General features: G+C 44.0%; 1 protein-coding gene across 1 annotated transcript in view; it reads right to left on the bottom strand.

The window, feature by feature from the left end:
* Positions 1-12,959, bottom strand: part of HUWE1 (HECT, UBA and WWE domain containing E3 ubiquitin protein ligase 1) — a 142,873-nt gene that overhangs the window by 17,518 nt on the left and 112,396 nt on the right. Inside the window, exons 47-60 of the mRNA XM_065900835.1 lie at positions 12,729-12,940; positions 12,064-12,246; positions 9,542-9,714; positions 9,044-9,192; positions 8,204-8,279; positions 7,223-7,321; positions 6,501-6,634; positions 6,144-6,312; positions 4,581-4,809; positions 3,772-3,950; positions 3,399-3,488; positions 3,084-3,238; positions 1,871-1,916; positions 72-359 (exon numbers count right to left, since the gene is read on the bottom strand). Coding sequence (XP_065756907.1) covers positions 72-359; positions 1,871-1,916; positions 3,084-3,238; positions 3,399-3,488; positions 3,772-3,950; positions 4,581-4,809; positions 6,144-6,312; positions 6,501-6,634; positions 7,223-7,321; positions 8,204-8,279; positions 9,044-9,192; positions 9,542-9,714; positions 12,064-12,246; positions 12,729-12,940 — 2,182 coding nt within the window. The remainder of the gene's footprint in view (positions 1-71; positions 360-1,870; positions 1,917-3,083; positions 3,239-3,398; positions 3,489-3,771; positions 3,951-4,580; positions 4,810-6,143; positions 6,313-6,500; positions 6,635-7,222; positions 7,322-8,203; positions 8,280-9,043; positions 9,193-9,541; positions 9,715-12,063; positions 12,247-12,728; positions 12,941-12,959) is intronic.

Below are 12,959 nucleotides of genomic sequence, written 5' to 3' on the forward strand. Positions count from 1 at the left end.
GAGAAACTACAAAGATGTCCATTCTTCCCCCCTGTTCTACCCCTACCCGCAAACCTTGAAATTCTACTCACTTATAGTGGGAGCTGGGGATAGCTCCATCTGAGTTGTTTCTGCTTCTCCACTTGGCCTTGTGGGACCCAATTCCTCTGGCTCTACAGGCATCAATAGCTGGGTAGAGCTTCCCGCTTCTCCAGTCGGGGACTGCAGCTCTTGAGGAATCTCTCCCAAGGCTGGTGGGGGTGGGAGTGTTGGTTGCTGTTGTGAGGGCTGCAGAGTGACAAGGGTCTCCTTGGGCTCAGATGCAGCTGCATCAGTTGAAGATGGGGTTGTTGGGTAGCTTTCAGGCATGGGAGTCCCATCTTTCTCGGAAAGAACGACAATGGGGTTGTTAAAAGGCAATCAGCCAAGGACCGGGGGAGCCACTCAATCAGCACATGTGGCATGACAAGTATCCCACTCAGTCAGTGATGCAGGATTCCCCTCAGTCACCAACTGCTCCTAGGAACAGCTCGTGGCTGTTCTGGTATACTCAGGATGAGGGCTAAGGCACAGTGCTATCTTAGTCCCAAGAACCAAAAGATCTGACTCTTTGTAGATCTCTATGAATTAAATCCATTCTGTGCCCTGGGTGGAAGGGGGAGAGTTCAAGTCACTTTATAATACTTGCCTCACCCTAAATACCACCTGTCCCCTTCCACCTCCCTTTTCTTGCAGTCCTGATTATCCAAGGAACATCTACAACTCTGTCTGATGGAGGCAATGGTGTTAAGACTAAATGTGAATATGCAACACACCAGGGAAAGTAGTAAGTTGTATAGTTATCTTCTAATTGGGGCTTAAAATCCCTACCCCACAACAATACAACTTACTACCTCACCCCGGCATGAACAGAATCCTCTAGCAAGGGCAGTAGGCAAAAGGCCATTTTACCTGATGACAGACCCTTTCAAAGACCTTCTACCAGATTCAGAGCACCAGGACACCTACCCTCTTTCACTGCTTTAAAAAATACTGTGTAGGCTTTGGTACAATCATTTCCCAACTCAAGTGCCAAAGGAGACAGAAGGTATAGGGAAGCAGAAGAAAGTTCTGAGGAAATAGGGGTGGGGGAGACATATAATACCATATGGACCAGTTATTAGAATCACAAAATGGCTACTGACGTTAGGAAAATTAGGAGAAATAGAAAGCATATAGTAGTAATACCATTTAGCCCACTGAGCTACCTTCCCCAAAAGCAGATTGCTCAAGGCAACATTATTAGACTTTTAGATTCCACAGACCCATGAAATTTATAGAAAAAGGAAAAAATAAAGAGACAAGAGACTAACACAGGATCACTAACTTTTAATTTAGCCAAGAAAAAAAATCCCATTAATATCATTTAATAAAAATATTTTGATACCAAAAAAGTAGGAAATACATAATCTCTGTAATTTATAATAGTCCTTTAAATTGAACAAACTCGGCTTTTTGAAAAACTCATTAAACCTCCCTTATTCTGTTCATTTCCACTGAGGACTAGCATTTAGGAACCACTGTCATCAGGTGTTCTCATTAAGCACCACACCATGGGGGTCAGTAAAGGGAACAGGACACATGGCCTCACTACACATGCCAGAACGCAGTATAGCATAATCAGAATGAGAACCTAAAAACACAGCACATCGGAGGGGAAGTGCACCACCGTGGGAAAGACAGTAGACTGTATAGTTATCTCCAAGATGGGGTATGACCCTAAAACTATACAATCTACTACCTCATCCCACAGAGCACCAGTGTTCATCTTCAGCCCACTTGGGCCAGCTATTTGGGTCAGGATAAAAAAACCAATCAATTAGCAAGAAGGGGAAAAGGGAGGGAGAGTTACCTGAGAGGTTCTGTTCAGTGGAGTCATTTGTCTTAGATGTAGTACACTGCAAAGAAAAGGGACAGACCAATGTGGGACTTTGCAAGCACATGAGATAGAGGTCAACTTTAAAACAGTTGCCATCTCCCACATATGACACATATGACCTGGATGGAAGATGGGCACTTTAGCATGCAAACATACCTCCAATTTCTCTAATACATACTCATGCTCAAGGATTGCTTGGGGACAAGGGAGAAACTGTCAGGGGGCTGACTAAACAATGAGAGGAAAGGATAATAAAAACCACATTGGAGATGGGCTTGGACATAGGACATGACCTGAACACAATCGTTGAGACAAGCAAGAAATTCTTAAAAGTTTCATCTGTATATTTCCCTTCCTTAAGCTCATTTTGTACACTCTGGCTTTTTCAATCATATGCCAGGCTTATTTCCTATCCCTTTACATGTGCTTGAAACAATGTTACTATTTATTAGGCAAAAGTTCTATACAAAGATATTTGTTAGATCAAGCTTGTTATCATTAATTGAACATTACAATATCCTTTTAAATCTGATGCCCTGTTGAGTGAGGTATAATAAAGTCTTTCACTCAAGTTTTTTTAGTTTCCTCGTATTTTAATCAGCATTTACTTCATTTATTTCAAAGCTATACTATTCAAGGTTCCAGAAGTTTCAGAAAAACCAAAATCATGTTAGAGATTTCACAAATTGAGCCCTAGAAAATGACATGTGGTCATGGGGTTCAGGGTAGGAACACTTTCTCTGATCTGAAGCCTAAGCCCAACTTATTCAAATGTTGGAATGGAATCATATTGGTAAGGTTTCCCTGACACTTAAGAAGGTAATCCACCGAAACGGAATTGAACCATTAAGAGCATGGGCTTAGTCAAGGTCATTGTTCTTGTCTAGCTGTAGTCACTGAAAGTAGAGACTGTATAGTGTAACTGGTGAGTCAGGAGCTGCTCTGGTTCTGGCTCCAGTTTTCCCCAGCAAAACACCGGAGAAACAATTTTCCCTCTGGGTTTGATTTCTTTTCCCCTAAAAACCATTCAAGTGTACAGTGAATTTGAAGTGGATCATTTCTCAGTTTCAGTGTGAACGTCTAGAATCTTCAATGACTCTTGGGGCCAGCCACATGTATGCTAAAACCGTGGGAAAGTTAGGGCAGACATAGCCAAAGATGAATCCTCCCAGCTCTTGGGAATCACCTGTGCACTCTGATCCCTGTTCTCCTTATCTTCTTTGCCTTTGTCGGTTATCTTTGTTTCTTCCTCAGCTAGTTGTTTCCTGCGTTTCTCCCGCCTTTCTTCCAGCTCCTCATCCCTCAGGAATTCCAGGTGATTGACAATGGGCACTTTAACAACTGGACCAAAGAAGCAAAGATCAGAGGCTGCTCAGGGGAGGTGGGGGAGAAAGCCAAGAGGCAGAGCTTGGGGCCACAGAGAACCAGGGAAACAACTTTCCATGCACTGTCCCAGCCCTGGAAGACTCACTACTGCCCTGATAACCAAACTGCCACACACCTGAAACACAGTCATGCATGCTCTCAGCATCAAGAACTTTGCATTCCTCTGTCCAACGGGTCAGGGCTGTGGGGATGCTGGACAGGGTCCCTGTAGAGAAACAAAGGAGAGTGAGACTCTTGGCATTGTCATGCATCAATTGATCCAAAAATTGCAGTATTTCCCTAACAGGACCCAATGTCTATCACAAGGTTTGGAACATCATAGGTATCCAGATGTAATACGGTTTTTATTGCCCTTGGCTAAATCACCGAGTGGTTCTGGCTCCTATAAAATGGGATTTCTCCAGGCAGGGCAGATACTGTTCTGCTTTCCCTCAGCAGGGAAAAAGAACCAGACAAACGTTACCCTCTCTTTCACCACATAAACTTGCCTGCTTGGCTGGTAGCTGTACTCTGATCATGGAAAAAGTCATCCAGTAGTTCATCGTCAGACCGGGCAATGATGTGGACGTCATCGTTGCCCACTAGGAGGCGGGCCCGGCCTCGGCTTTGTAGGGGAAGGCTGCTGCTCAGCTGAAGGATGTCAGCAGCAGCAGAGGGACCAAGCAACCTGTAGGGTGACGGTGGGGTACCATGGTCACTGTACATCCACAGGGACACTGCAAACTGTTATTGTGAGATCCTTTCTGTATCCTCTACGAAATGCATGACCTTATTATGGACCTGATCATATTGCACATAAGTCTTAGTTACTTTTCTAACTACTCCATCAGTTTGCAAACTTGTTTTGGGCTAAGGTTGCGTATTACTCCACAGTTCCTGGAACAGAGTGAGCGTCACTGATAATACCAGGCACTGTGTTAGGGTATAATATCTCTCTTGTACACCCACTACCGTCTGTGCATTGACCATTATGATAACTATATTCCTTCTTTTCACTTCTAAAATTGTTTCTCCCTAGTGGGAGAAACTCTAAGCTAAAGGGCAGGGATCCTGTCCTGACCATAGCTTAAGTGCTAAGTGTTTGGCGTATGAGATGCTTAGTGACTGCTGACTGTATGTACAGGACACTTAAGCAGAAAAACATGTTATACAATTTGGTATTCTCCCAAAGGCTGCACATATAATCCACAAAGAAACAGGACAAATACATTATCTGTGTGTGTGACAAGAGCATTATTCCCCCAGGTCAAGACAATGCTGAAGCTCACTGAGCCCAACAATCTTCCTTGTAACTCACCTCTGCAGTATAAGAGGAGGATTGGGCTGACGATTCCCAGGGTAGTGAACGTGAATGGTGTGGCCTGTGTTGGCCGTCAGCTGCCTCAGGGTCCTCTGACTGCGCCCAATGCCCTGGGTGAGACGCGTTGTAGAAGAGCCACTGCCCAGCGTCAGGGAACTGTGGTCTGCATGGCGTACCATCAGTGGGTGGGTGGTAGGGATATTTCCTGGGGATGGGGGGATGTCTGCTGCAAGGACAGTATGCGAAGGGGTCAGTGCCAAAAAGAAATTTCTTCTGTGGTTGTTCAAGCAGAACCATGTCTCCTGGGCCTTACTTCCTCACACGGAAACCTGAGCTTTGTCCTTTCTCCCTCATTCCCATGCCTTATCTACGATCACTGACACTACCATGGCTTATGCCACCATCTCTCACCTAGATACTGCGACAGCCTCCTAAATAGTACTTTCTCCCAATCCATAAGCCACAGTGATGCTTGTAGGCCCCTCAGAAACATGCTGTTCTCTCCACCTTGACGACTCCTCTCCCCCTTCGTCACCTGCACTTTTGTTCTTGGCCTAGGTATCTCTTTTTCTGATTCTACAAATGGGCCTAAAAACCCTTTACTCTGTGCTTTCTTACCATACTACAATGTAATGCCTGCTGACTCATAATTCCTAATAGACCATAAGCTCCTATGAGGGAAAAGGATTGTTTTCTTTTTTATTGCCGTATCCCTAGCACCTAGGACACAGTAGGCACTCCTCAAATATTTGTTCAATTTGCCGAATGGACAGAGGCTCAACTTAATAAGGAAGATTGATGGAAATCACAAAAATGCAAAGAAAATCACAAAATAGAAAGTATCTTGAAAATTATGTAATCCACCCCATTTTTTTTCTTTTCACATTTTTCATTTACAGGTGACAAACTGAGGCTCAAAGGTGACAAACTGAGGCTCAAAGAGGTAAGAGACTACTTGGCCAAGACAACAGACCAGAACAGTTCAGTGTTTTCTGCTATATCATGCTTGTGATTTGGGAGTAAAGACCTGCCTTCTCAAGACAGCTTGGTTTTAAGAACTGGATGCTAAAAGGGAACTCTGACGTTGACGGGGGAAGAGAGAAGAGATTCACTCTCTCCTCCGAAAAGATGCATTTTTGATGAACAGAGTGAATGTGTTCAAATCTACTCCCCAATGCCAAGCTCAAAGGTGTCTACCCAAACTCTCAAGATCCAGTGTTACAGACATAAGGATTAGTGATTGCCCTATCACTGTAGCGTACACAAGGGTGCCTGATGCAGTCAGCCTTGGTCTCACTTTTTTTTTAATTCAAGCAAATCATCAAGTTGTCCAGGCTCTAAAATGGCTGGCTGCCTATTTACTGAGGTGGAGAGAACAAAAGGAGCCTCTCACAGTTCCTCCTTCTAGGTATACACTTACTGAGAGAGATGGATTCAGATATCCCTTGCCCCAGGAAGTTGGCATAAGAAAAGAGGTGCTTTCTGTATCAGATTGATAGCTGCTCTAGTTCAGGGTATAAGAAGCAAGAGATAAAACCCAGCTGAGCCCCTGTGTCTTACTAGCACTGGAGAACATGTTGTCAAACTCAATGATGAGATCATCCTCCCGGTCAAAGCGCTCAAATCGGACCAAGGGAGAAGCGTTCATATCAGGGTAATCCTCATCCAATTCCATTTCAGAGCCATCGTCGTCATCGTCTTCATCTCCCTCTTCACCTTCATCATCCTCCTTAAGGGGAAAATAGGAGATGGAGAATTGCTGGAGGTAAGGATTTTCTGAAGTCTGGTGTCATGGCCACATTTGCACATGAGGGAGGGAGGCGCTGAGGCTAGCAACCCAGACTGTTGGTTTTCTCCAGCTGTGTGTTCCCATGGAAGAGGATGTCTGAACCAACCCAAAACACAGTCCCCCCTCACCTGATCATCTTCCTCATCTTCCTCCTCCTCCTCCTCTTCATCCTGACTATCATCCTCATCCTCGTTACTGCCACTGCTGTCCTCTTCCTGAGTGTGCTCCTCCTCATCCTCAGGGTCCAGGATATTCATGGAATCTAAAACAAAGGGAGCACATTGGAGGACTATACTGAGTAGCTAGAAAACAGGCTACTGTGCAGGCCAGCAGATTGAGTGGGAAGGCGATGGGGTATTTGACTCTAGGAGAGGAAGAACCAGATCTGGGGTGATGTACAGACTTAGTGAGCCAGCCCCGATTTCCTGAGAGTGCCAACCAATGCATCAATATGCTGAGCCATGCGGCTGAATGTGGAGGCTGGCTATAGGGTGGTGCTTGAGGAGCCATGGTCTAGGACTTGGCCAAGTCTGTTGGTGCCCCCTTGCCTTTCCAGCCCTACTTTGCTACTGACTGCATCCTGTTGGTAAGAAGGAATCTGGAGCGATGATAGCAGGTGGGTGAGAAGAAAGCGAACCAAGTAAGAAGTGACAAACTTTTGGGCAAGCAGTAGTTAACATGTTATTTGAAAAACTGGCTGAGGATAAAGTGGATGGTGTATGTCAGCGCATGCAGACAGATGCTTCCTTATTCTGCACATGTGGGCAGCTGCCTCCAGGAAAACCCTAGTATAGTGTCTGTCAGACGTGCAGGGCAAGAAGGGAGGCCTTTCCGGCCTCGGCACTCTCACCTTCTCGGTTGGCCTGCAAGGTGGAAGCTTGGCTGAGGTTGGAAGGAGCTTCATCCATCAGCACGTCCTCTTGTGATTCATCCTCTCCACTTCTGCTCACTGAAGGTTACAGAGCAGAGCCTTCACTGAACAACAGAGGACTTCCCTTTCCAGATTGGGTGGGCCTAAAGTAGCTATGTACACCCAGCAGATATCCACTATTTTTCTGGATGAGGAAGACCTGGTGTCTCTGCTGTTGACTAGCTAGGTGAGCTTGGCCAGTCACTTTACCTGTCTGAGTCTCAGTTTCCTCATACGTAAAATGGGATGATCACATCTGCCCTGCCAATCCCACTAACTGTGAAACCACAGAGGATAATGGGTGTGAAAAAGCCTTGTCAAGTTTAAGAATACATGTTTACTTCTGTTTATCCTTTGATTTTCTTCATCAATAAAATAAAAACAAGTAACATATACCCTTGGAGCCAGGTGACAGTAGAGTACCTTTGCTGTTTTTCCTGAGTTGTAAAAAGCAACTTTTTTACAACTCAGCTGTAAAAGTTGTAAAAGATCCTTAGGGAATGATCACTCTTTTTACACTACTGAGACTTAGAGGCAGAAAGCTCCTGGATTCACTGAAGAACTGAAAGGAAAGTACTTTCTCACCCTACAGCCTCCATAGCCTCCTCTAGGCCTCCATGAATAAACACTCTTGATGTGCCTATAGCCTCCTCTAGGCCTCCATGATGTGCCTGATGTATTATCTATACTGATGGCCACCCCCTCCACCTCCCCCACACAGGCAACACTTCAGACCAGCCACAGGTCTGTAGATGGCTTGTGAATTTCTCATCTGTAAGACTGTCAACATCAAGACAAGCAGCAATCTAGGCTGGCTATGAGCCCTTAGGCAGAGCTGAGCAAGCAGATGATGAGAAAAAGGGTCCTCCCGAGAGAGACTGAGGCAAAGGAAGAGGCTATACTCAGTTCTGGGGCTCTCACCTATAATTGTACTGTTCCCAGATCCGCCATCCCTCTCAAGCAACTCATCTATCAGGTCCTCCAGCTCATTCTCAACCTGGAGAGAAATAGAACATATATATGGATGCACACAAGTCTATCATTGTGCTGGTGCTCAACCCTAAAAAAAGCCAGCAAGGGAGCATATATTTCTAGGATAATATGTGACAGAGGATGTTACAGAAACACCACACACTTGGTGCTAAGAGCACAGCAACTACCACATGCTGCCAATCCACACTCAGACTGCCCTTCAAATGGGTCCATCCCAGGTATCTGAGACCAGATTAAGTCTTTATACTCTTCAGGAATTCAGGAATACACGCAGATCTCCTTAGAGCTAGCAGCTCAGGACTGTAGGCCCCATTTCTTACCACTGCTACCAGCTCCAGAAATTACAATGCTTTCTTTAGGGTCTGTAGAAGACTGCCATTTGAATGCCCCAGTGAGAGCTGGTGCTATAGGCACAACAGTGATGTTAAGGAGCGTCCATTAATGACCAGAACCAAGTAAATCAAAGACCCTAGGCCCAAAGGGCTCAGGCCAGCTTTCTATATCAACATTTCACCCGTGCCTATGTTTTCTTGTTGGGATCTACTCCATTTTATAGATAGTATATGGCATCCTTGGCTCTGCACCCACCCCTCATTTAATACAATTCAAACACATTTACTGAGCATCTACTAAGCATTATCATCTGTGCTCCTCTGCAAAATAGACAAATGAATTTAGGCAAGGATCTAAAGTACTCACCCACCCACACCACTTGGGGGTTTGGTTCAGCACCACAACAGGGGTATGCTGGGTGATCTGCCTCCCTACCTGCATCTCTTGTGAACTGAGCACCTCAGGCTGCCCAGCAATCACCACTGAGTCGGTTTCAGCCTCCCCATCCATGATATCCCCATCTGCCACCTCTGTCTGAGTGACATCATGATCCTCCTCCTGCACTTCTGCTTCCCCAGGCTCGCCTGAAACAATCAACCAACCAGCAAAATAATCAAAGGGTGCCTATGTGCAGGGCACCATGAGACAAGCGTAAGACAGTAAGGTCCCTTCCCTGGGCAAATTTACAAGTTCTCAGAGAATAAATGAATGGGTGACAAAGGAAAAGACAAGGCTACGTGTGAGGATAGCCAAATAAGGCTGCAATTTTAAGGAATTCTTTGTGGGGCAGATTCCCACGCCACTATGACAGATCTGTGGAAGGCCAGCAAGTTCCCAGGGAAACAATACCAAGCTAGAACAGTTGTGATGCCATGCCCATAAAATAACTACACCCACCCGGCCAGCTCTCCAGTCCATTGGCTGATTCCCTACCTGGGTCCTGTTGGTTGCTATTAGAGTCCTGAGCAGCTCCTTGGGCATCCTGCTCAGACTTGCTCTTGCTAGAAGCACTCTTGCTGCCAAAAAGGCTACTGGGCTGGTTCACAATCCGGGAAAGTGTTTCCAAAGGCTTCAGAGCAGCATTGACTGTGTTGGCCATGTTGGGACTGAGATAAAGGAAGATACAGAGATGAACTGAGCACAGAAATCCATACTAAAAGGGACCAAGGCTCATCAGAGTAACAACTGATCCCAGGAATGGGACATGGAAGGTATAAGGTGAGCCTGAGACATCTTGTGACAGAAGGCCTTCAAAAGCAAGAAGGCTTTAAAGAATTAATGGGGTCATTACCACAGGCCAAACCTTAGCATCAAAAAGAATAATGATGGTAATAGATTATAACACATTAAATATAATCTGCAGCCACAGAGGTACAAATGCAGGCAGAAAAAGGTCTTCTTTATATAAGAATGCCAGCTAATAAACAGGAATGAGAGAATCAGAAAACTATCACTGCAACCAGCAATGTTAAGTGATCTAGGTAAAGACCACTAGTGAATGCTAAAACTACTGAGTTAAAAATCTTCAGGGCATAGGATATTCACGTGATCTTCACGTGAACTTAAAGCATCACCTCACGGATAATTTGTTAATACAAAGTGGAACTCTAACCATTAACTATGTGATCAAACTTAGCATCACCCAATAATGGGACCAAGTGGCATTATGCGTCTCCTGATGTGATGCACTGAGAAAGGCAAACATCACCTATGTAGTATTCTTGCCAAAAAAAATTTACCCTGAACCTAACCATAAGGAAGCAATTAGACAAATCCAGACTATGGGATGTTCTATAAGACATTCGACCTTCTGGACTCTTCAAAACAGTCAAATGTCAAAAAAATAAGAGACATGTGGCAATCAAATGCAATGAATGATGCTCTCTGGATCCTGGATCAACACACTCTCCCCCGGGATATAAAGACATTCTTGGAATAATTGGAGATAGATGAATATGAAGTACATAGTGAGTATTATTATATTAATGGTAAGCTTCTTAGAGGTGATGACGGTATTTTAGCTATGTAATGGAATGTTTGTTCTTAGGAGACACATGCTGAAGTATTCAGAGGTTAAGCATCACATTTATAACAAATTTCAAATGATTTACCTCACGAAAAGAGGAGGGGGGGAACTAAGGCAAATAGGACAGAATGCTAACCACTGGTTAATCTAGGTGAGACATACAGTGCTCATTATACTGTGAGCTCAAAATTTTTAAACATTTAAAAAAACTGATGAGGTTGCTATCAAAAGAACAAAGAAGTCAGTTTGAAGAGGTCCCATAAGCCCAAAGGTGTAATGAAAAAGAACATGAAGGATGAGCATGAAAAGAAGGATAACTGTAGTGATCCAAGTAATTCAATCAGATTTTAAAAATCAAGGAAAATTCATGAGTCCATAATACTACACAGAAAATAGAAAGCCAGAGCTCGTATTTGAGGTGGAGTTTAATCCATTTTTGACTTTACTCTGAAAACTGGTGACTGAAGGGAAAAAATTAAGTTTTTATCCTGGCTTTTTAGTAGGAACTGTATTATAGGGTAACCAACTTTCCCTCTTGAACTGGAGCTAGAATCACAGAAATATAGCAGCTAATAATGTAGAAGGAATGACAGAAATTACAAAGTTGTCATCGATAACCCTCTAAGAAATTAAAAGACACAGGCAAGGATTATCAACTGGTGTTAAGACCATTAATTAGGTATATGGTTGATAGGGAACTAGACATTTGTACAGTGCTGAAGTAATAACACTGTTATTTTCTGGTAAGGAGGAAAATATAACAGTACAATGATGATTATCACTCTACCCTAGTGGTCAATCTTATCATGATTAATGGTAGTTCAAAGAGATGCATTTCCCCATGATACAATATGAAATGTACATAATCATCTATGATATATCCTAGCCAAATAATGTTTAAATTGCTCCATTAAGCCTCTACCTCTAAGCTTACAGCAAACAGGGAGTAAAAGCAACAAGTTAAACTACACTGCGTGGAACCAACTGGACCAAATCTAGGAAAACATTCTACAGGTCTGATCACTTCAATAAATTCGTTCATGAACAACAGCAATAAAATGAAGATTAAAAAAATTAAGGACCTGTATTAGAATAACAGAGACTCAGAGGACATAACCAGATGTAATACAAGGTCCATAATAATCTTACAATAATTAAGAGGGGGGAAGCTTGGGAAAAAACTGATACAGACCAACTCATGAGTTTGCGGCAAATGAGAGAACTAAGGCCCAAAGAAAGGAAAGTGCCTTGCTTAAAAGCAACAATACTAAGAACTCAGGTTCCCGCCTACATCCAAACTCTTCCTATCACACTGGCTGCTAATTACTTATCTGGCAAGGATACATGAAATACTAGGCAAATGGACAAGTATGAAGCACGATTAAGAAGAGGGCAAAAGCCTGGTGCTGGAGGTCAGGAATAATTTTACCTGGACAGGTCCAGGCTGTGAGGCACTCTGGCCAGGTCATTAACCAGTCCCTTCTTCAGGAAGAGTCGAATGATGTTGTTCATGCCATTGTGTTGGGTCTTGGCTGTTGCACTGCTGTAGAAACTGGAGGTGGAGGGGCAGGACTCCATGATAGTACTGATGATACACATCACTGCCTGAAGCCTAGGAGAGAAGTTTGACATCTCTATCATGTGAATACAGCCCATTCTTAGGCTATGTCTTCACTAACTTGCCTCAGATAACCCTCCTGGTTTCTTCTGTGTTTCCTTCTGGAAGTAACATCTAAACAGGTAAGAAAGAACTCACTCCCTGGGTGGAGGCATTCTTCATTTTCTTTAAACATAATGTGAAAAAGTAAAGTTGAATAACCCCCTCAACTTCTTACTTGAAGACCCTAGAAATATAATGAAAACATCCCTTTGTTTTCTCTAAGCCGTTTACCCACCTCCTCCAAGTGTCATTAGTGCTTTGGGTATTTGGTAGCACTAGAACTATCTGAGAGAACCAGAGAATGTACAGTGTCAGTATGACCAGAACTCTTGTTCAAATGCAAGGAATCCATGGGACAAGAATGAAGTTAGGGGATGCTACTGGTTATTAGCACTAAGTCAGGCACGTAGCACTAAGTCAGGCATTGATTTTACCTGGCATGTTTCTCTGTACTCTCAGCCATAGCCAGTGCCCTTCCCAGGGCTGCTTTTACTTCATTCACAAGGGCCACCTGGGCATCTGTGCCACTCCCTGCGGCAGCCAGGCTTGCGAGGAATAGGCGGGCCAGGGCAGGTGTATCCTTGTCTTCTGCATTCTGGGTATGTGGGAGGAGGTGGTCCAGGACAAAAGCTAGCACACTGCAGTCCTGAAAAGTCATTAATCGT

The sequence above is a fragment of the Phocoena phocoena genome, chromosome X (genome assembly GCF_963924675.1).
Source record: "Phocoena phocoena chromosome X, mPhoPho1.1, whole genome shotgun sequence".
Classification (NCBI taxonomy): Eukaryota; Metazoa; Chordata; class Mammalia; order Artiodactyla; family Phocoenidae; genus Phocoena; species Phocoena phocoena.